Source organism: Hemicordylus capensis, chromosome 2 (assembly GCF_027244095.1).
Source record: "Hemicordylus capensis ecotype Gifberg chromosome 2, rHemCap1.1.pri, whole genome shotgun sequence".
NCBI lineage: Eukaryota > Metazoa > Chordata > Lepidosauria > Squamata > Cordylidae > Hemicordylus > Hemicordylus capensis.
This window is the reverse complement of record NC_069658.1, coordinates 256,604,343-256,627,420: the sequence shown is the minus strand read 5'-3', so window position 1 is coordinate 256,627,420 and position 23,078 is coordinate 256,604,343. Positions and strand designations below refer to the sequence as shown.

Sequence of the window (23,078 nt, the reverse complement as noted above, 5' to 3'; positions counted from 1 at the left end):
GGGTAAGTAAAGCCCCCCAACCCTTAATGGAACCCCCCCACCCCAGTGCCGGACCGCAGCTCCGCGGTTCCGTGCATACCCCTAACGCACATTCTAAGGCGCACCCAGGAGAATTAAATAAATAGAAGCTGGCAGAAGAGGCTAGCCCATACAGAAGTCAACCTTCTCTACCACACATATCCAGGGCATCTCATGGATGGTAGAAACAAAACAACATCTAGAAAACCACATTAAAATGATGCCAATCCACTTTCAGTTCAATTAATGTTTGGATCTTATTTAGAAATGCAGGTTTTTACAAAAGGACAAAACTGGAACCTTGCCAAGGTTGCCATTTATCCATAACAAGAGTCATATGTTCACAGCTATTCTTGCTTGCTTGTTTATTTAACACATTTGTATACCACCCAAAACCTACGTCTCTGGGTGGTTTACAATAAAACAATACAAATTGAAACAAAATAAAAATGTGTCAACATAAAAATAATTAAAAATTTGACACAATGTTAAAAACTATTAAAAGCTGCTTAATCAGGACAATGCATATCGGGGAGGGGGGGTTGCTGCTGGGAGTTATTTGCACTTGGCCTCAGGCTTCAGGGTAAATGTTGATCGAAGCCACTTCAAACTACACTTGTGGCATTGAGGGAAGCAGTCCCTCACCTCTGCTCTCGGTTTTCTTTTGAAACAAGGTCACATGGCATGGGTCCGTGTTTTCCTTCTAGCCAATGGGCGGGGTGGGGAGGAAGAGCTCCCTACAGAGCTAGATCTGCATTTATGAACAGAGCATGCCTCTTATCATGCTAATGATTCTATGTCAGTGCCTCTCCCATTTGCTCCAGCATTTTCAGAAAAAGTAGCTTTAAACCAGCATTTTAAAAACCCAGAAATACGTTGAGATAAGCTAGAATTCGCATCACAAAGCCTGGTTTGTGTGTGGAGTGGGTCCAAGAATCTCAAAGGGACTTCGAGGTAAGTTTGGCTGGTGTGTGAACACACACACACTCTTCTGTAGCTCATTCGGGGTAGAAACCCTGAGTGTAAAACCTCTTGGTGATTTTCTTCTGCTTTTCCCCATGCAGGATACCAAGATCATTCAGTGGGGTAGGTTGTCTTGACACTGACAGTCAAACCAGATGTGATGGCAGCAGGATTGTACTGTATGTCAGAATCTGCCAATATCCTATAAAGATTGGGGGGGGGGGGTCCATAAAGCTTAGCATGGCTAGGAAAGGCCTTCTTCCCAAACATACACTTCCGAACTTGCTTCTTCACAGTTATTGTTTTCCTGCTGGGGCTCGCAACTTGAAGTAACCAATCATGGAAAAATAGTTGGGAAGAAGCAATTTTAGGAAGAAAATATGGATGGGGTGCTTGCTGCTCCTGCTATGCACTCCAGCTGTGTTTTTAATCTCCCCACCGCCCACCTCATATAAGGGTTTGACATGACCAAAGCGAGGTTTCACTGCTATCACCTGTAGTTGTGCTGGGAATGGCATCTTTATCTCACTTTCCCACACTGAGCCAGAAGCAGATTTTCTGCCCAGAGAATGAGACATTGCTGAAAGTAAACATGGTGGCCTTGTTGACAGCATCAAAAAAGGTCACAGATCCCTCCTCATAGTTCAGGGACACACAGATCTTTCTTGGCTTCATACTCTCATCATATATACCACACCAATCTATGAGCTTCCTGCACTTGCTTAGATCAGGGTTTTGGCCTAGATATGTTCCATGAGAAGTGAATGCATAATATGTCTCAGTAATGGATAGGGTATTCCAATCTGTTCCCCGTATTTTCCCCACAGCCCAGATCCCATTCTCAGGGCTCAAATGTATGTCGGCCTTTCCCCTTAAATGTTCTGTGGCCACCCCCACAGCCCAGAATTTTTCACCCCCCACCTCCACCATCCAGGAATGGCACCCTGAGGTTATTCTCTCTACTCCCAGAATGCAAGATGAGCAACATAATTGGATGGGTTCTCCATTCGAATAACTCTGTTGTGCTTGGTGAAGTTGTGTCTTATTATAATAATGATGTTGTGCTTGGCCAAATCCGTAATAATAACTCTGTTGTACTTGGTGACTCTGTTGGTTGAATTCGTTATAATTCAATAGGACTAGTGTGGGAATTGTCACATCTTCAGTGTTGGAAAGATTTGCTACAAGAGAAAGGAAAGAAGCAGAAGACTATTCACATGTTATGTTCAATACTTGTACTTGTTTGCAGCATACACGGGTACAGATCTGTACAGAAGCACAGTAATTCATGCTATATTAAACAGAGGTACAGCAGTAAACTTCCTATCCGTACCCTGCATTTGAGAGAGCCCATATCCAGATTCACTTTTCAAATGAACACAGGTACAGTCATTCACAGAATATCATGTATGCAAGTACAGACACCTGAACGCAGGTACAACAAAATGACTGAATAGGGCTAGAGTGCTAAAAGCAAATCCAGAATGGCAGAATCTCTTAATGTACCACTCATTAGGCCATCTTCTACCACCTTCTACTGGTAACATGTTTGGCAGGCACTAGAAACAGGGAGTCATATACTGACTAAGGTAATCATAGCTAAGCACCATTGAAATGAAAAAGGTTTTGGGTGTTTTTCTTACAAGTTAGTAAAAAAACACACCCCACTTGTCAGGGGTTCCTGAAAGGGGTTACTAGTATGCCTTCGGGTACTTGAAGGGCTCCCAGGGGTTACTCAGAGCCATCCTTCCTCTCCACACTCAGCCCCACTATCTGAGGATTACCAGCTTCAAACTGATGCGTCCTCAGCAATGTGGTCAGTGAAGGAGGAGAGGAAGCAGGGTGAAGACCCTCCTAATCTGCTCCTTACAGACTGGCTATGTGCTGAAGCTCAGTATTCCCCTCCCCACAGTCTTCAGAAAATTAGCACTGAGTACTCGCACTGAAGTTAATCCTATGAATTTCAATAAAACTTCTTATAAGTGAGTGAGGATGTGGGTCATTAACTGGAGTAGCCTGTCTCTCAAACACTTCAATTTTTATTTTTATGTATATATGTATACAGACACTAAAATGTTACACGTATACTATGGGTGCCTGAGCTGAAGGTGTGCAACAGCTGGGGCACACTTGTTAAAAAACGGTTGAGAACTCCTTTAAGTATGATGTTGTCATGACTAAGTCAGTACATGAGCCAGGGTCTTTTTGGTGGTGATACCACATATGTGGAATTCCCTCCTCCAGGATGTACATTGAGTAGCCTTTTAAGCGGCAACTGCAGTCTTATTTTTGCTAGGCTTTCAGAGGAAAGGTTATCCACTATTTTTTGCAAAGTGTTTACATATTATTTCTTTTTTATTACCCTAATTTGTTATGTATGCCCCCTTGTACCTGTTTTTATGGAGAAAGATAGTGCATAACATGTTGCTGAATGAAATATATTTTCATGAGGTGTGTTTATACCCTAAAGTTCCTGTAGAGCCCCAGACAACATAACTTTCCTCTTCTCAGGCATCCAATATCCACATGTATTTCATGTTCTAGTGTAACAACTTGAATACTTCACAAGTTTCCTCCAATTAATTGAGGAACATTTTATGAACAACTGCTATCAATTTTAAATGGGCATGAAAGGTACACATAAATAGTCACAGAAAAAGAGATGCACACATTTATTCTATGATAGTGTAGCAAAAGCTGAAATCTGTTGTTTCTTTAAGTAATCTAAATCAGTTGATAAATTGTTTTAAAATACGTCTGAATAACAAAACCCTCAATAATAGGTATTATCCAGAAATGCTGAAGACGTCCTTCGCTGGGGGCTTCATTTCCCTTTCCAAGTGCATCAGCAGGGCACTATCTGGAGTAAAGATGTGGCCCCCATTTATTTCACCCCCCATCTTTAAAAAACAACTATCTACATTCTACAGTATGAACAGACCAGTTTAATGTATGCAACTTCCTTTAGGACCTCAAGGAACTGTGGTTGAATAAAGGAGCTAAGGATCTCTAAAAGAGAATTCTCAATACTAGCTGAACCCGCACAGAGCATCTGTGCGGTAGTTCACTTCCTTTTTGGGGTTAGTTGGGAGAATTTGTTTGGCTGGTCCTCCCACAGCTCTCTCACTCGCTCTGCCCCCCCACCGCCTCTCTCACTCGCTCTGTCTCTTTCCCCTCCACGCCTCGCTCGCTCTGTCTCTCCGCCGCGCCTCTCTCGCTCGCTCTGTCTCTCCGCCGCGCCTCTCTCGCTCGCTCTGTCTCTCCCCCTGCCTCTCTCGCTCGCTCTGTCTCTCCCCCGCGCGCCTCTCTCGCTCGCTCTGTCTCTCCCCCGCGCGCCTCTCTCGCTCGCTCTGTCTCTCCCCCGCGCGCCTCTCTCGCTCGCTCTGTCTCTCCCCGGCGCGCCTCTCTCGCTCGCTCTGTCTCTCCCCACGCGCCTCTCTCGCTCGCGCTGTCTCTCCCATGCACGCCTCTCTCGCTCGCGCTGTCTCTCCCATGCACGCATCTCTCGCTCGCGCTGTCTCTCCCCCACGCCTCGCTTGCGCTGTCTCTCCCCCACGCCTCGCTTGCGCTGTCTCTCCCCGGCGCGCCTCTCTCGCTCGGGCTGTCTCTCCCCGGCGCGCCTCTCTCGCTCGGGCTGTCTCTCCCCCGCGCGCCTCTCTCGCTCGGGCTGTCTCTGTCCTGCCCTCCCTCCTCCCCTCCCCCACTCTCTCTTGCCCTCCCCCTCCCCGCACTGATTTCTTTACCTCTGCTGCCACAGGCCTTACCGGGTGGCGGGTGGCCGTAAAGGGCCCCTCCACCGCTGCTCCTCCTCCCAGGCGGCGAACAGGGAAGTTTCACCGCCTGGTTCCCTCCCGCCCTGGCCTCCCATGGGTGCCTTGCCTCCATGGGCAAGCTGGTCTCCGTATCCCGCCGCCTGGCCTCCGTGGCCTGCCGCCTGGCTTCCACGGGCAAGCCGGGCCCACCGCCGCCTGGCCTCCGTGGGTGGGCCGGGCCCGCCGCCTGGCAGGGGCTCCGCGGCCCACCGCTTGCCTCCACAGCACACTCCCCCCAGCCTTCTGCCCCAGTCTGCTCTCCCCCTTGCCTTCAGCCCCAGTCTGCTCTCCCCCCTGCCTTCAGTCCCAGTCCGTTCTCCCCCCAAGCCTTCTGCCCCAGTCCACTCTCCCCACAAGCCTTCTGCCTCAGTCCACTCCCCCCCAAGCCTTCTGCCCCAGTCCACTCCCCCACAAACCTTCTGCCCCAGTCCACTCCCCCCCAAGCCTTCTGCCCCAGTCCACTCCCCCCCCAAACCTTCTGCCCTAGTCCACTTCCCCCCCAAGCCTCCCGCCCCGGTTCCCTCCCCCAAGCCTTCTGCCCCAGTCCCCTCCCCCCCAGCCTTCTGCCCCAGCTTGCTCCCTCCTCCGTTTTTCCCTCTTTCTCTCTCATTTTCTCTCTCATTCGTGCTTCCGCCCCACCCTGCAGCTTTCTAGGCTGCTTGTGTTTTCCCCGCTGGCCATTGCTGCCACCTCCTTGGGCAGCCAAGCGTTCAGCCAGCTCCTTCCTGCATGGCCCTCCCTCTAGTGAGCATCTTCCGAAGCAGCCCAGCCAATCCGTCGCATCCGCTGCCCAGCCAATCCGGTGGGTTGCCGGGACACATCCCCACAGAGGCACGTCTACGAGAATTAATATAATAGATACCTTGAGGTTTAAGACTGGCAGATTCTTGCAAAATAACTGAGGGAAGCAAGAGAGAGAAGCAATCATCAAAGTATAACTAAAGTTTTTGCTTAGCTACAGCACCACAAAAGCAGTGGTGGCAGCAGAAAAGCGGGGGGGCACAAAAGGGGCAAAGCACATTTTTGAGTGGACAACTTCTGCATATTAGATTTCTGAAACAGAAATGTCGGTGTAGGTGGAGGGACACACTACTTGTCTGAGGGGATGTTTGGCCACCTTTGTACAAAAGACTCTCTCCTCTGAATCATGTATTAATATATTTTCCACCAACTCAGGAAATTTACCTTCTTTCTGAGGTCCAGAGAGCACAGTACCTGCGGGTAGAAAGAGTTAAGAAGAATTAGTGCTGACATTTACAGGCTACAAGGGTAACTTCTGATGTTTCAGAATGCTTAGACTTGTGCTAATTTTGGGTCCCAGTCAAATGTCTGTGGCCCTCACACCGTGTAGTGTTTATTATTTATTTATTCATTCAATTTCTATACCACCTTTCCAAAATGGCTCAGGGCGGTTTACAGATAAAACAAAAATAGTTAAAATCAATCAACAATTAAAACAAAGATTTTAAAATACCATAAAACAACAGTTAAACAATAAAAACAGTTTAAAAACCCTGAAGAACAAGGTACATTAAAACCCTTTATAACAATTTAAAAACCCTGGAAGGCTAGGCCAAACAGATAGGTTTTGAGGGCACTCCTAAAAGCCAATAAAGAGTTCAAATTACGGATTTTAGCAGGGAGTGCATTCCACAGTCCAGGAGCGGCTACAGAGAAGGCCCGCCTCTGAGTTGCCACCAGACGTACCGGTGGTAACTGAAGGCAGACCCCCTCAGATGACCTTAATGTGCAGTGGGGATCATACAGAAGAAGGCGCTCTCTTCTGTATGATCCAGTATAACATGGATATACTATATATATTAGGCACACCATCTGCATGCCTAAAAACAATGTCCATGCAGGTGCATTTGAGCAACTGCTATAAATTGTATGCTAACACAGTTGCATGTCACCATGGCCATTTCCAATGGCCATAGTGTTGCACAACTGCATTTGCACAATTTACAGCAGCTGCTTAAGTGCAACTGTGCGGACATTGTTTTTAGGCATGTGTAGCAGTATGGGTGGTGTGCCACTGTCTCAGTGTTGCATGTACTATGTGTTATGTTGCTGGTCTTTAACTGTAATAAAATTACCTATCTAGCTATCTCTGCTCTTTCAAAGAAGAAAAATAACTAAAAAGGCCTCCACATATTTGGAACCAGAAAAACTCGAAGACAAATGCTCCACAACAAGGAAAGCTTTCTTCCAGATAGTTATACACTCATCTTGCCTTTTGTTTAGTACACATGACAAATGTTTAATAGCGGTTAGAGTGTTAGACTAGGACCAAGGAGACCCAAGTTCCAATCCCCGTTCAGCCATAAAATTCGCTAGGTGACTCTGGGCCAGTCACTTATCAGCCTAACCTACTTCAAAGGGTTGTTGTGGGAATAAAAATAAACATGTACACTGCTCTGGACTCCCTGAAAGAACAGGATATAAATGTAAAGATAAATAAATAAAACATACCTTTAAAAACCCCTAATAAATAAAATATACCCTAATGTAAACCGCCCTGAGGCATTTTTGGAAGGGCAGTATAAAAATCAAATCAAATCAAATCAATCAATCAATAATAAAACTAACTGTTATAGCAGCATACCTAACAGTCCTAGATACTCTCACAAGTTTCTTTCTTAGCTCTCCTCCCCAGCCTGCAGCACTGATGAGGATTTCCATAGTCGCCCTTCTATGGGAAGGGGTAGAGCCAGCGTGGTGTAGTGGTTAGAGTGCCGGACTAGGACCAGGGAGACCCGAGTTCAAATCCCCATTCAGCCATGAGACTTGCTGGGTGACTCTGGGCCACTCACTTCTCTCTCAGCCTAGCCTACTTCACAGGGTTGTTGTGAGGAGAAACTCAAGTATGTAGTACACCGCTCTGGGCTCCTTGGAGGAAGAGTGGGATATAAATGTAAAGAAAGAAAGAAAGAAAGGACCCGAGTGGGGACAAAATGCAGCTAGTCCAGCTTCTGTTTTAAATGATGCATTTAAAGGTAAATGTTTATTTTCTTGGCAGTCTCAACTATAGCAAACAATTGGATAGCAGCAACAAGTCACAGCTGGATCATATAAGCCATCTTTTAAAATCAATTTTTAAAAGTGTGTTTAACAACTCGTCACTACCTTGAAATTCCTTCATAACTGTCTCCAGAAAGGGATGCATTTCAGAGAATTCCTCAATTTGTTGCTTTAATTCTGGAGAAAAAGCGATGGGATTCACAAATTTCTCATCATTACACCTAGGAAAAAGCCACAGAGTTATTGTCTGTCTGTCCATTATCAGTTCTCCTCTGGTCAAAATAGGGACTGGTTCAGATGACTATTTGGAGCCAGGCCTACCCACATGCAATTAGACATGTGAGCATGCAAGCTCCTTCCCCCTTCCCAGCACACCATTCTGCTTTTCATAGCCATGTAGGGAAGCAGTCAGGATATTAAAGTAATATTTAAATAGCACATGAGGGTCAATAGATTATAAAATAAAGTTATAAGGGTGGAACACATGAACTGCGCATGGGCAGGGCTCATTCGTATGTAAGTATAGTCGGAATCAGCCATAGAAATGACATCTCAAGGAACATAGGAAGTTGCCTTACACTGAGTCAGATTGAACCTGGGACCTTCTGCATGCAAAGCACGCAGATATTCTGCCTCTGAGTTACGGCCTTTGCCTTACTTCCTGTTTAAAAAATAGCAGCTGGGTGAGAGGCAATCTGGATTTGGAACTACAGCAGTAGTGGGAGGGGTTCTTGCTAGATTGTACAGGATTCTCTGAGCTTAGCAATGCCTCCACTTTATGAAAGAAACAAGTGAAAAAAGGAGAAAGAGGAGTCTAACCCTGTATGAGAGGAAAGGAGAGCTGGTCTGGTGGTAGCAAGCATGACTTGTCCCCATAGCTAAGCAGGGTCTGCCCTGGTTGCATATGAATGGGAGACTTGATGTGTGAGCACTGCAAGATATTCCCGTCAAGGGATGAAGCCACTCTGGGAAGAGCAGAAGGTTTCAAGTTCCCTCCCTGGCTTCTCCAAGATAGGGCTGAGAGAGATTCCTGCCTGCAACCTTGGAGAAGTCGCTGCCAGTCTGTGAAGACAAAACTGAGCTAGATAGACCAATGGTCTGACTCAGTATATGGCAGTTTCCTATGTTCCTATGAGAAAGCCCATAGTTCCCAATGATGGGAGGTGTAATAGGAAATGTATTAAATTCTTCCTAAAGCGTTACCTGCTAGAGATGCCAGTGATATTTCACTAGGTTCTTCCTTGGAAATGAGTTCTGTGGGCTTGTAATGCTAGCCTCAAAGGACCAGCAAGAATTGTGGACCCCTAAGTTCTTATCTTACTGGGAATAAAATCAGAACACTAAAAACAGGCTTTCCAATGGCTACTGGCATTGCAATAGCCCTTCAGAAGGCTACATTTATCCAGGTCTATCAGGGTTTTTTGTCCTGATGCACTATGCTATGTTAGCAGTGCACCAGAGAGGGAAGGAAATATCCTTCTCCTTCTCATGGACAAAGTGCTGCTGCTGCCCTGAAGTAGACAGAGGAAGAACATCTCTACACTGAAACTGTTTTATAATTTCTCTGCAACATCTTCGAGAAGTAACTCATTCTCATACAGTTCATTTCCCCCAGCATAACAAAAATCACATACCTTTGCAAGATGTTTTTTATGTCCTAGAAGGAAGAGAAAGAAAAAAGTTGCCTTATAGAGTTGGTTAATCTAGTTCAGCTGGCAACATTGACTGGCAGCAATTATGTAGTTAGGAAAGATCCTTCAGACAAAGGTCTTGTCCAGATCTACCTGAAAATGCCAGAGATGGAAACCATAGCCTTCTGGATGCAAAGCAGACATTTGAATCATGGACGGGACATACTATGGCTATATTGTACAACGACTGTAAACTCGATGAGTTCTACTGGCCTTAGTAGAACCTAATGGAGAATGGTTCATACCTTTCAGGAATTCTGTAAGCTCCCCTACATGAACTTTATTTTCTAAATAAAATGAAGTATATGTTATGCTGCCACCAAACCCCAAGACTCTACATGAAAATCTAGCCAGGACACAAACCAGAGTCACTTCCAGGATAGTACTGCTCCAGAAATTTTGTAAACCAAGGATATATCTATGCAGTCTGAACAGAATGCCACCATAAGGTGATAAACCTATAGCCTGTTGCCAGATGTTTAAGATGCACATCCATGTGAAAAAGAAGATACAACCATGAAAGAGCATTGTTGAATGGAATAATAAAATGCCTGGAGCAGTATTGCACTGGAGGGACAGGGTATAAATATTTTAAAATAAAGAAAATAATATAGCTCACCAAACATAATGGCTAGATGCAGTAAATTCTGTAAGCAAACCAGCATGCAAAGATCTCAACACACACTTGAACTTATTCTCATACTGGGGCAGAAAGGTCCCGGCAAAGGGCTGGGGAAGACCTGCTTTGACAGGTTCCCAGAAGGATAGGAGCTCATCCCCTTCCCACATTCAGTCCTAGCCTTTGGGAGATGATGTTATGGAGAGTTAATTCATGAGCAAGCAAGACAGGACCAAAATCCCCAGCAAGATCTCGAATCCTGACTCTTCTTCATTCACACACAAACCAAACCAGCAGGTTTTCAATAGGAAGCATGGTCAGTTTTATACTTATCATATATATCCGGATAGCCTTGATACCCCAAAGGAATCCTGAGGCACTTAGGAATACAGAATGGCAGGGCTTGTTCATTCCCCATATCTCCTTTTTAGCCACTGCCAAAAGAAGTTTCTTTTCTTACTGTGCTGCTGTGCTGGTTTTATAATTGCTCTTTTAATTACAATCAATTGCTTTACCTTTGTAATATGCGGTACACTACTTTAAGGTTCACTGTGACATGTTGGGTGGGCCCTTTTTAAAAAAAAAGATGCCACCCTGCTTACCCTGAACACTGGCTTTGAGTAACAACCAGGAACAGCCTTTTGCAGCCTGGAAAAGCTGAGAAAGGATGGGAAATCACCCTTATTCCTACATACTGTCCCCCATGTAATCTCCACTCTGTAAGCCAAGGCTCTGCATTCCCCTGGAGTTATTCACACATGCCTTCATGCCTCGGGGTATCTGAAGAGCGAATCTGCTTCGCAGCAGGGTTAGGGTTAAATTGACAGATCACATAGCTGTCATTCATAGGCTCCTCCCCACACTCCCTGGCAGATCTTTTTCCTCTGCATTCACACCTACTTGCTCCAGGTTTTTTCTCCAACCAGTCACGAATCAAACCACAGAGGAAGACATGAGGGAGCTATTTTTAAATAGTCTGACAGCTAAGAGCAGAAGACCAGGATGACAAGTTGCCAAACAGCTGGATCAAACAGCAGGCTGCTTAACCCTTGCCTTTGTGACTGCCTTCATTACATCATGTTTCACACACAGCTAATGGAAACAGCTCAGAATAAAAAAAGGCTCAGGTTACATCCATTCTGCATATCTAAAGCCTATGTAAAACATAGGAAGACACACATTTTGCAGTCTGTGCTTGTGTTTAACTCAGGAATTTCTCCCCTGCCCCAGCAATTTCCCCCTCCCTCTCCCTCAACAGTGTATCACCAATCTGCAACAACACCCCACCCCAGCTCTTGCAATTGCAAATCACTTAGAGCAGACCATTCCACACACAGCTGTCAAACTCCCCTTCATTGAGTTTTGAAAAATCCTGATCTACTGGCATGACCACTCCACACATAACAGAGAAAACTGCAGGGCATAACAGAAGCCCTGGGTTTTCCCCCCAAAAGCCTCTGAAACTAGAGGATTTTTTAAAGCCGGACATACTTCGGGCTAAGCCAGAATTCGCAGCCTCCATTTGGGGGAAAACAAAGTCCTGTCTGTCCTGGTCCCTGATAGCCCACAGGGATGTCAAGGTAAATCCAGCTAATATGTGGACAGGCACACTCCAATCAGGAGAGGATTCGAAATAAAAGCCCTGTGTGTAAAGCCTCCCTGATAATGAGGGGGATCTTAGCTTTCACAAAGAGATGGTGAAGAGTCAAAACAAGAGCCCAAGCCTTTAACTGATATATTGGCTGAACGAAGTGAAGGAACATGGACTCAGTTTTGAAAAACATGAACTGACTGTTCTGGAATGGGGAGAGTAGTTAGAAGTATGAGCTATTTAACTGTCAGGCCCAGAGTATTTGCTGAGAACCAGAATAACTGATGAATTGTCTTAGGTGTGTAAGCTAGAACAATTTTTTAGGCTAGTCCCTCCGTTTTCACTGCTTTCTAGCCTACTTTTGTGTAGGCTTATGAGATCACCTGGCATTCAGAGGCGGAGAGAGAGATAGAGAGAGAGAGAGAGAGAGAGTCCTCCATCTCCTTCACAATGCCTGGACCAATATGAACCAAATTTGCTACAGCTGTAGGAACACATAGGGATGGCCCAATGGCATAGTTTGTGATGATGTCACCACCTTGGTTCAAGTTGGCAGACACGTAAATGTTTGAAGTGCAAAAGGCTAACTTGTGGACCGCCCAACTGATTAGAAATTTGGTACATTTGTAGTGAGTGACCCACAAGGACACCTCAATGGTGTGGTTTGTGATTAGGTCATCCACTCTAATTCAAGATGGTGGACATGTGAACATTTGTGGCACAATCGGTCTAACTTGTGAACCACCTAACTGATATAAACCAAATTTACTATGGTGTAGGGACACATAGGGACAGTTCAAGGACATAGTTTGTAATGATGTCATCCACCTGTGAATGTTGGAGGTGCAAGTAGGAACTGATTTAGAGCAAATTTGGTATAGTTGTAGGGACATGTCTGGGCACCTCAAACACATAGTTTGTGATGATGTCATCCACCCCAATTCACCCCAATGCATGAACATTTGAGGAACAAGTGGGCTAATGTGAACTGCCTAACCGATTTGGACCAATCTTAGTCCAGTTGTAGGGATAGTGAAAGGAAAGTAGGCAGATTAGTTCTTACTAGAATAACTTGTTCACATCTGGAATAGAGAGAGAAGGATTTCTTAGACTTTCATATTTACCCAATTTAAATGGGGCTCACATAAGCTTATTTGTTGATTCAGAAGCAAACTTTTTTATTTTATGCTTTTTCAATGTAAGTCTTTGTATCAAGCCTTTTTTATAATACATTTTGCTAGGCAATAAAGAAGAGGGGGGAAAGGAAAGGTATGCCTACAACACTGAAATTTTGTGCAGACAAAACTCTCCCAAAAGGGAGAGGTTTCTTCTGCCTTGGAGAGTGTAAGCCTCCCAAGCTGGGTAATATAGGTCCCTGTCAGGAGTTCACTTTCCAGCAGAAGGAACTTAATTCCTGACCCTGCCTTAAGGTCAATTGCTCGATGAAAAGACAGCATAACACTGCAAATCTAAATACATACATAAATAACAATTCTCTCTAAACAAACTAGTGTGAATTCAGAAGTCTCATGTCTGGTGTGCATGGAACTGGTTTGGCCAGTTCAGTTTGAATCTGAACCAACCTGGCTCAGTTCTCTGTTCAGCTGAGTCTTGTCCAGTTTGACCACTGAACTGGGCCGAACCTGTTCAGGGAATATACTTGTAAAGGGGCATCTGGCAAGGATTCCCCTCTACAAGTAAAGGGGCATTCCCAAGGCACTGGCGAGAGGGAGGGAAATCTGCTTACCTCGGGCACTTGCTGCTGCTTGCCCTCCTGCCTTGGCAAGTGTGCTCCACCCACCTTTACCAAGCTGCTGGCTTGGTGGTGGATCAGTAAGGGTGGTGCACTCACCATGCTGGGAGGGTGAGCAGTGGCAAGGTAAGCAGCTCCCCCCCTCACTGCCGTCGCCTCAGGAATGCTGTCATGGGCATGCTGGAAGACTCTGAGGAGGAGCTGGAGGAGGGGACGGAGGTTGCAGCAGAGGAGGCAGGGCAAGGACCAGAAGTTGCAAAGGAGAGTGGGTCCAATGCACGGGGAGTTGAAAATGAGTTAGAGCCGGGTGAGGCAGTTCTTGTGGAGGAGGCGCAACTGGTCTCAGCTGTGGAGAGGCGTTGATCCAAGAGACAGCAAGAGTTAAGGAACTGCAGGCTGTAGAACAACAGGCAAAGCTGCTGACTCAGGAACTCTTGATTAACAGCACCAGGGGTCAGCCTATTTAAGACGACTGCACCATAGCTACTCTGCTGATAGCAATGTCAATTTCCTGTGAGCTAATCGGCTGTGTTTTGTATTGCCTTGACCGTGTTTGGACCGTGGACTGTTTGGACCCTGGACTGACCTTGCCCTTGGACTTCAATTCAAACTCTGATGGATTGATTGGATTTGACTTTGACTGAACCTGGTTTGGAGTATTTCTTCCTGTAAGACTTTGCTATTATACTTCTGCCTCTGCCTGTTTTACGCTCCGTCTGGCTAGCCTGACAGATTTACGACAAATGCACCTTACCTGCCCAAATTGAGCCTGGCTTGATCACGGACCAAACCTTCGAACAAGCCCTGGTTCAAGGAGATCTGGTTCAAGGTGAACCATCCATGCACACCCCTACTTGGGACTATATTCCTTAAAAATCTAGATTCCCCCTCTGCATTTTCCCCCAAGACTCCAGTTACCTTAAAGCAAGGCTGTTCAACTTCAGCTCTCTACAGATGTTAGACTACAACTCTTCCTGACAACTGGCCACTGTGGATGGAATGATGGGAGTTGTAGTCCAACAACAACTGGAGGGCCAATGCTGTGCAGCCCAGCATTAAAAAATGCACAGGAGAATCACAACAATCTGAACTGCTTCTTTCCACCAGCTCTCACCTGCAAGAATTCTGTTGCCGGCTGCTTCTGTTTCTCCTCCATCTCCTTAATAAGGTTGTCGACAGAGGAAATTGCTTCAGAGAGTTTGGCAATATACCTATTCCCATTCTCTTTAATCTCTTTTTCTAGAGCATCCAGTTGATCCAACAGGAGGCATTCCTGTTCTTCCAGAAACTGGTGCAGTTGCTTAAATTCAGCCACAATTTTCTGCCTCTCGGTTTCTGTCTGCTCCTGTAACAAAAACGGGGAAATCAGTAGAAGGACTAGCCTAGGTGGTTTCACTTCCTTTTTCTGTTTTAAAGGATTAAATGTGAGCAGTGGCATGCTTAAGCAGTACAGTGCTCTGTCATTACAAAAAGAAACCTTAGGCACAAAATTGTGAGCATACAAGCACATTCTGTGTCATGCCCACTACTGTACATATTAGGGCTATGAAGCTTCAGAGGCCTATCCAGCTTCCACCTGAAGCACTGCCTGTTTGGAGCTGAAACAAAGCATTACTGGACCAACTGCTTCATTCCCCCAAAGCTTTGCTTTGGCCCCTTCAAAAAGTACTTAGTGGCAGAGGCGCTCTAACCCCCGGTTCGTGGCCTCCAAGGTCCGGGGGGCTCCAAATGGGGGGGGCCCTCTGGCAGCCACCCCATGCCCACCCCACCAAACCTCCATATAGATATATATTTTATTATAGCCGCCGCATGGCCAAGGGGTGACTGCCATGGAGTGAGCAGAGCAGTCCTTCTCCACTCTCCCCCCTCTGGCGGTGGCGGCTGGAGTGATGCTGGGCCCATCCATTTGGGTCAGCATCTTCTGCCAACTGCGAGGCACACCCGCCAGTTAACATCACAGGCTTGCAATGATCTCTCAACTGCACAGGTGTGCCTCACAGCTGGTAGAAGATGCTGGCCCGAACAGATGGACCCAGCATTGCTCCGGCTGCCACTGGCAGATGGGGAGAGTGGAGAAGGACTGCTCCTCTCACCCCACCCCCCCGGCAGCCACCCCTCGGCCGCACGGAGGCTGTAGTAAAAGGAAAAAATGGAGATTCGGTGAGGCCCCCCAAAAGTAGGTTTTGGGGGGCCTCACATGCGGGGGGGCTCATGGCTGGGCGGTCTGGGCACCAAATTACATAGGTGCGCCCTTGCTTAGAGGACTGGCATCAATCTCAGACGTTATCTCACACAGATATTTTCCCTTTTACCAGATATCTTTTCAGTTGAGATTCCAGGGTCTGAATCTGGACTATGCCTGTAAAACATGTGCTGAGCTTTGTCATTGAGTCAAAGGCACTGCCTTGGTAGTTCATGAAAGTAGCTGTCAAAAACCTTAGATCTACCCATCCCTGATCTGCTCTATCAGCAGCTCCCAGAGCCTGAGGCACCAATTTTTCCCCAGCTCTACTGCCTAAGATTCTTGTAACTGGAAATATCAAGGGTTTAACCTGGAACTCTCTGCATACTAAGCATAATGTTTGCCACTGAGCTGTTATCCCTCTATGGAAGCGGCATCCTAAACTGCAGAGGTATTGTAGAAAAAGGCATAAAGTTAAGTTGTGCCGCCGAGTCGGTGTCAACTTCTGGCGACCACAGAACTCTGTGGTTTTCTTTTGGTAGAATACAGGAGAGGTTTACCATTGCCTCCTCCCACGCAGTGTGAGACGATCCCTTTCAGCATCTTCCTGTATCGCTGCTGCCCGATACAGGTGTTTCCCATAGTCTGGGAAACATACCAGCGGGGATTCAAAGCAGCAACCTCTTGCTCCCTAGGCAGGTTACTTCTGCACTGTGCCATTAGGTGTACCCACCAGGAAATTCTGGCCTTCACTCTCCCCACTGAGTTTAAAAGACAGAATAGCTTCTCTCTCTTGTTTCAGAAACTCCAAGTGGCTCAAAATTTTACCCTGCAAAAAAAGACATTTGGGTTAGCTGTGGCTGATGAGTTGTGCATGCACATCAGGACTCCAAGCATTCCTCCCCTTTATTTCAGCTTAAACAAATAATAATGATCTTTATGAATAATCACATAAATGATTTTTTAAAAAAACCCCAAACCATTTACATAGTATTTAATTAATGCTAACTTTAATACTGGGTTGTGTGTGTGTGTGTGTGTGTGTGTGGCTTCCAAGGTTTTTCTCATTAAGCTGCAAACAGTTCATTTCAATTAGACCAGATTGTGAAACACTTCTTTGCCATTCAATTAGAATCCCCCCCCCCCACCTGCAAATGCAAACAGGGAGCACATATCAGCTATCCAAAGTTGAGGATCAGGAGTACAGTAGCTCTGTCCTTCCAACACTGTATAATAATCCTTTCTGCAACTCTCCATGGCTGAAGGATCCATATTAATACTTGAAGTGATAGATTCCATATGCTAGGAATATATCCCAAAAGCACATGAGCATCCTTAACAAAGGGATCACTGCAAAGTCATATTAATAATCTTATGAATTTCAGACCAAAATGGATTAGTAAGAAAAGACCAAATCATTTGTGTAATTGCCCCATTTCTACATTACATCTCCATCAAATAGGATACTGTAACCAGTCCTTATCAAACATTCTCTGTGGTGTCCAATAGATACGAAATAAATGTTTCTGCTGGACCAACCTCATTCAAAATGAGGAAGTCAAAATGAGGAACATTTCACTGCTTTCAAAGCCATTCTCCATTGATTTGTTTTTAAAAGGGTATTCAAGTTCATCATTCCAAAGGTCTCAAATATAGTTAATATCAAATCTTATCTATTTCTCTGAAAACTTTTGATAAGAAAAAATGTTGGTTTGGGTAGATCTGATAGTTCTAACTCCAGTAATAAGGGAGGGACTTCAGAGGCCACAAGTGTGTCAGGGCTAAACAGTCTAGTGAATAAGTGCTTCAGCTGAATAAACTGCTGACCTGCATTATGTGCCAAGCTGAACTTGGCTTTCAGGGACTCAAATGGTTTAAAGGCTGCTTTTGAAGAAATAAGCTACATAATAACACTACAAGAGGCCCAATTTGCCCCCCAAAAGGATTTATAAGCAATTTTAAAATGAGAAAACCAATAAGACCAGTGGAGAGGCAAAAGGATCAGCAATTAAAACCAGCTAATTGGCACGTTGAAAGGCCTGACCAAAGGGCTTCAGCTATGTTGAACTTGGTCCCAGGTGTGGCTCTCTGGGAAGAACATTCCAGAAACAGGGCATAATCAAGGCCACCCTGCCTTCAGATATCAGCCACATAACTGCTGGAGATGGGGCTACTTTTAGAAGAACTTCAGACTTATAAAAACAATTAGGCTATTCTCCTGAGCAAGCAAAACCGGGCTAAGGGAGGGGAGCCCAGCCCGGTTTTGCTCGCTTGTGAGAACCACCAGGTTCGAGGGCAAGCCTGGTGGCTCCATGGCAGCAAACCCACCTAACGAGCCACCCTGTTAAATGAGGTTAACAGAGTGAGTGCTCCGTTAACCTCGTTTAATGGATCATGTGTCTGCTGTGGCTGCTTGCAGCTGCGATGGACACAGGGGGAGAGGGAGGGGGGAGGGGAATTCCAGAAATGCACCGTGCACTCATGTGGTGCATTACTGGGGCTCTGGGAGGCAGGGAGCCGCTGCCCTGAGCCCAACCCCCGGAACCAAACCACTGCTCATCTGGGTTGGTGATCTACCTGGCCAGAGTCTGAAGGAGGAGCGTCTGTGGGGAGGTAAGCACTTTCGGGCTTCCTCCCCACAAAAGAGGGTAGCCCTTCCCACTTGTTCATGGGGAGAGCTTCCATAGTTGAGCAGGCACTGGCAGACAGCACTTCTGAGCTATGGGCACACATAGCTAGATCTTTGGGAGCAGCAGTAGCAGTAGTAGTAGTAGTTATTGTTTTCAAGTAGATACTGTATATATTGATGAGGTTAAGGAAATTGCACATGTATTATTTTGCCCTGGGTAGTGCCACTAAGTTTAGCTTTGGATGGTGGAAGTTTTTGTTATAGCTGCTGAACATGACATGTTTGGCTATTCCCTGCCACTCCACCCCACACCCGGTTGGACATTGGTAATGTTATGGAATAAGTCTGAGTTCTAAAATTTTAGACACAGCACTGAGAGAACTGTTGCTATCTTATTTATTTATTTATTTGTTTGTTTGTTTGTTTAACATATTTATATACCACCCAAAGCCTACGTCACTGGGCGGTGTACAAATACAAAACAATTACAAACAATACAAATTAAACAAAACCAAAACTGATTAAAACATTAAAAATCATTTAAAATCCCAACATTAAAACTATTAATCTAATTAAAAGCCTGGGTGAACAAATGTGTCTTCGGTGCCTTTTTAAAGTTGCCAGAGATGGGGAGGCTCTTATTTCCACAGGGAGTGCATTGCATTCCAAAGCCCTTATTATCTGATGAACACATTTTAATGAGATTTTTGTCAGAAAATAAATTTGTATTATATAGCACTGTTAAGCTGACCATTTTTCCTCTCTCAGTTATATTAAAAGACATGCAACAGAAACTTACTGAAGGATGAGCAGATTTTAGGGTTACAGGATCTTTAGTTAGACTCCTATGGCCCACCAACAACAAAATAGTGGTTCAGGGCAGTGGATGTATACTTTGAGTTAAAGACCAAGGCGAATAGCATTTTAGAATGTTAGACTACAACTGGGAAGACTGGAGTTCAAATCCCCATTCAGCCATGAAACTCACTGGATGACTCTGGGTCAATCACTTCCCTCTCTGTCTAACCTACCTCACAAGGTTGTTGTGAGGATAAATATAACCATGTACACAACTCTGGGCTCCTTGGAGGAAGAGCAGGAAATAAATAAAATGAAATAAATGCTCAGACCAAGAAACTATTTTCAGTACCAAAAACCAAGCCTACAGTCTTTTGTGTGCTGAAATGATCAGAGTATGGGGGAATCCAAGAATGAAGGTTTCTGTGTAATATCAACTCCTTAATTCCCCCATACTTTTATTATTTCAGCAGTTTTTATTTTCTGTGTTTTAACTTAGAAATTGAATAACAGAGATTGAATTATTATTATTATTATTATTATTATTATTATTATTATTAATAGGACTAGATGTCTGGATAAAACAAACCAGTCAATAAAACCTGTTTGACTGGGCAAACAAGAAATAATAGCAACTCGTTTTATGTCGCTTTAAACCATCCAGAGACGAAAGTTTGGGGTGGTGTACAAATTAGATAGATAGATAGATAGATGGGGGGGAAAGTGAGAGCATTTTTATTTCTACTGTTGTTAAATTATTGCTAGTCAGAAACATTTCTTGATCATATTTTTCTGCAGCAAATCATACGGAGATCTCCCAGTCTAACTTCTGCCCACCGCATCGTACAATAATGAATATTAAACGAGTCTGCCTAGAAGGAACTAGAGTCATCATGTATTTATATCCACTGCAGCTTCCTACCTTATACTCTTCGAAAGCCTCCTCTTTAGGAATCACCTTGTGTTCTCTGTGCTCTTTGGATTTGTCACACACCACACAGATGGGGGCTTGATCGTCTTCACAGAAGAGTTTCAGGGGCTCCTGGTGCTTCTCACAAACCTTTCCCAGTGCTTCTGCACCTTTGGCCATTTGGAGGCTGAATTTCTTGGCTATTTCAACAATACTTGCCAACGGACGATTCAGCTTGAAGTTCTTTGAAGTAACAATTTCTCTGCACTGAGGGCAGGAAGCATCTGTGCCAGATTCACCCCAGCACTGAGTGATACAAGCTCGGCAGAAATTGTGCCCACAGTCTATGATCACTGGATCTTTAAAGTACTCCAGGCAAATAGAACAAGTCGTTTCATCACAAAGATTCTGGACTGGACCCTCAGCTGCCATTGTGTCTGCCTGACTGAAGTGTACTGAAAGCCTTACTTTCGTTTCTCCTTCAAAAGCTGGCTGGATCTTTCTTTCTTTCCTTCTCCCCTCCCTCCCTCTGACACACTCAGCAGTAATAGAGTTATGATGAGGAAAATACAACACCCAGCCACAATAATGTACGTCATTCATTTAAAGCAATTGGGTATAAGCAAGTTATTAACCCATTCCTGCCCCATTTAATTAGAAAGACAGTAAGAAAGACCCCCTGTGCCCCCACAAACTGGTATGATGAACAAGCCCCAGACACCCAGATAGGGTGCATGTCTAAAGTTGTGGTAACTTGGTACCCCTACATTTGGATTGCAAGGCTTGGTTAAGCAGTCCTCCGGAGAAAAGGTAGCCACAGATTTAATGGTCCAAATATAGATATATTTTATTGATTATAATGAAGAGGCATGGCATTTAAGAACACTCATGAGTACAGTATTCTCACATTACATTGGACACATTAGATGATCATGGTGTCTAGGCACTAAAACAAACTTCATTGTATAACTAGAGTGGATTCTCTAATATGTATGTAATTATCTAGGTAATGAATGACTGAACAGCTAACTAAGCATTCAGCTAACAAATTAGGTAAATGTATCTAAATCACTAACCAAGACTAAGTCCTAGGGATGTGAAAGCTGTCTCAAGGGCAAGCTGGCTCGCACTTGAAATGGCCCGGCTTGGCTCCAAGTTGAGCCGAACCCACCTGGCCAGTCCAGTGCGAGTTCAGAATATTTGTTTGGATTTTTAAAATAAATAAATAAATAAATGGTGGACTTACTGTCTTTGCATTGGGGACTCCTGAGATTTCCCCATTGTCATGGACGGACCACCATCTGGTTAAGGTTGGACTCACAATCACGTCCCATCTTTGCAGGGCTGAAGGGCCTATTAGGATGGTCTGCCCAAGAAGGTTATTGGATCCAGTAGGATTCCAGGAAACTTTGGAGGGATTTAGTGTTGGCTCTGCCGGCGATTCTGTTGATGCTCTGGTGAAGAACTGGAATAACAAACTCACCGGGGCAGTAGACACGATTGCTCCTAAGCATCCTCTCTGACTCGCTGCAAAGTTGGCCCCTTGGTATATGGAAGAACTACAGGGGCTGAAGTGGCAAGATAGACGACTGCAGCGCAAGTGGAAAAAGACTTGACTCAAATCCGCCAGATTGCACCATAGAGCTCATTTGAAGACCTATGCTCAGGCAATATGTATGGCAAAGAAGCTGTTCTTTTCTGCCCATATTGCTTCTGCAAGTTCATGTCCAGTGGAGTTGTTAAGGGTTGTGAGAGAGCTAGTACGTGCCCCTCCTCCTTTGAATCAGAATCTGGAACCATCGATTACCCGCTGTGACATATGTAATGAATTCTTTGTGGTGAAAATCTCTTGTATTCGGGCTGACTTAGACTCCGTCTCCACAATTACCTCGGTGTCTGATGTGGAGGTGTCCAGCAACTCCTCTTGTGCAGTTAGGTTGGATCAGTTCCAGTTTGTGACTCCTGAGGACATAGACAAGCTGCTTGGAGTGGTGCTGCCTACCACCTGTTCTCTTGACCCTTTCCCGACATGGCTTATAATATCTAGCAGGGGGATTGTTGTAGGAGGCCTGGTAGAGATTATAAATGCTTCTCTGAGGGAGGGCAGGATGCCTCCTTGTCTTAAGGAGGCAATTATTAGACTACTTCTAAAGAAGCCTGCCTTGGATCCCTCAGAGTTGGGTAACTACAGGTCTGTCTCCAACCTTCCGTGGTTGGGCAAGGTAATTGAGAGGGTCATGGCTTCCCAGCTCCAGACGGTCTTGGAGGAAACCAATTATCTAGACCCATTTCAGACTGGCTTACTGGTGGGCTATGGGGTGGAGGCTGCCTTGGTTGACCTGATGCATGATCTCCATTTGGGAATTGACAGAGTAAGTGTGACTCTGTTGGTCCTTTTGGACCTGTCGGCGGCTTTCGATACTGTCGACCATAGTATCCTTCTGGAGCTTCTTAGGGGCTTGGGAGGGGGGGGGCACTGCTCTGCAGTGCTTCTGCTCTTACCTTTCGGGCAGATTCCAGATGGTGTCCCTCGAGGACTGTTGTTCTTCAAAACCTGAACTTTCATACGGTGTCCCTCAGGGCTCCATCTTATCTCTGATGTTGTTTAATATCTATATGAAACCGAAGTCTTTCTGAAGTGTCTGTTGGGCGAAATAGGCCAGAATTGCCTCGCCATCTGCCCCTCCCTCTAGAGCAGTCGTTCCCACAAATGTGGAAAAGGGGGGCCACGGTTGTTGCCCCGCAACCAGTCTCAGAAACTCATCAAGAGCTCTAAGAGTCAGTCTAATGCCAGCCACCTTCAAATATGCAGCTGCTGCTTGTCCATCTGGCTACGAGCTCATCTTTCCCTAAAAAAGAAAATCTCTGGGTCTCTCTCTCAAAGTGAGACATTTCACTCATGCTGTTTCAGTGGGAAAGTGCTCTTGCCCCTCCCTTCAGAAAAGTCCAGTTGCCCAGCCAAGCTTTGCCATTCTTATCTTTACGATTGGACACCAGTCCAGATCGAAAGAAAAAACTTGATCTAATGTTGTTAAACCCCCAGGAACTCTGGCAGGCAGTCTGGTCAGTGGTGAGAGCACCAGAACAGAGC

General features: G+C 45.2%; 1 protein-coding gene across 4 annotated transcripts; it reads right to left on the bottom strand.

Annotated features, from left to right (window-relative positions):
- Positions 1 to 256: 256 nt before the first annotated feature.
- Positions 257 to 20,524, bottom strand: LOC128341728 (zinc finger protein RFP-like). 4 transcript variants are annotated; one of them, XM_053288173.1, is made up of 8 exons: positions 20,000 to 20,524; positions 16,384 to 16,479; positions 14,583 to 14,813; positions 9,449 to 9,471; positions 7,920 to 8,035; positions 5,979 to 6,008; positions 5,656 to 5,691; positions 257 to 2,162 (listed from the first exon to the last, which is right to left on the bottom strand). In XM_053288173.1, exons 1-8 carry the CDS (start codon positions 20,417 to 20,419, stop codon positions 1,507 to 1,509), a joined length of 1,608 nt encoding a protein of 535 aa, XP_053144148.1. In that variant the 5' UTR covers positions 20,420 to 20,524; the 3' UTR covers positions 257 to 1,506. The 4 variants fall into 4 exon arrangements, with proteins under 4 accessions (XP_053144148.1, XP_053144149.1, XP_053144150.1 ...); XM_053288174.1 differs by lacking the exon at positions 5,656 to 5,691; XM_053288175.1 differs by lacking the exon at positions 5,656 to 5,691 and having other exon boundaries at positions 257 to 2,141.
- Between the last annotated feature and the right edge of the window lie 2,554 nt (positions 20,525 to 23,078).

What these genes read in the sequence shown, in the direction of transcription:
- LOC128341728 (XM_053288173.1), bottom strand. Translation starts at nt 20,419, where the DNA reads ATGGCAGCTGAGGGTCCAGTCCAGAATCTTTGTGATGAAACGACTTGT. An exon ending in CGGCAACAGAATTCTTGCAG is followed by an intron (nt 9,472 to 14,582) that starts GTGAGAGCTGGT and finishes TCTTCCTTCTAG; the next exon opens with GACATAAAAAACATCTTGCA. An exon ending in ATAAAAAACATCTTGCAAAG is followed by an intron (nt 8,036 to 9,448) that starts GTATGTGATTTT and finishes GCTTTTTCCTAG; the next exon opens with GTGTAATGATGAGAAATTTG.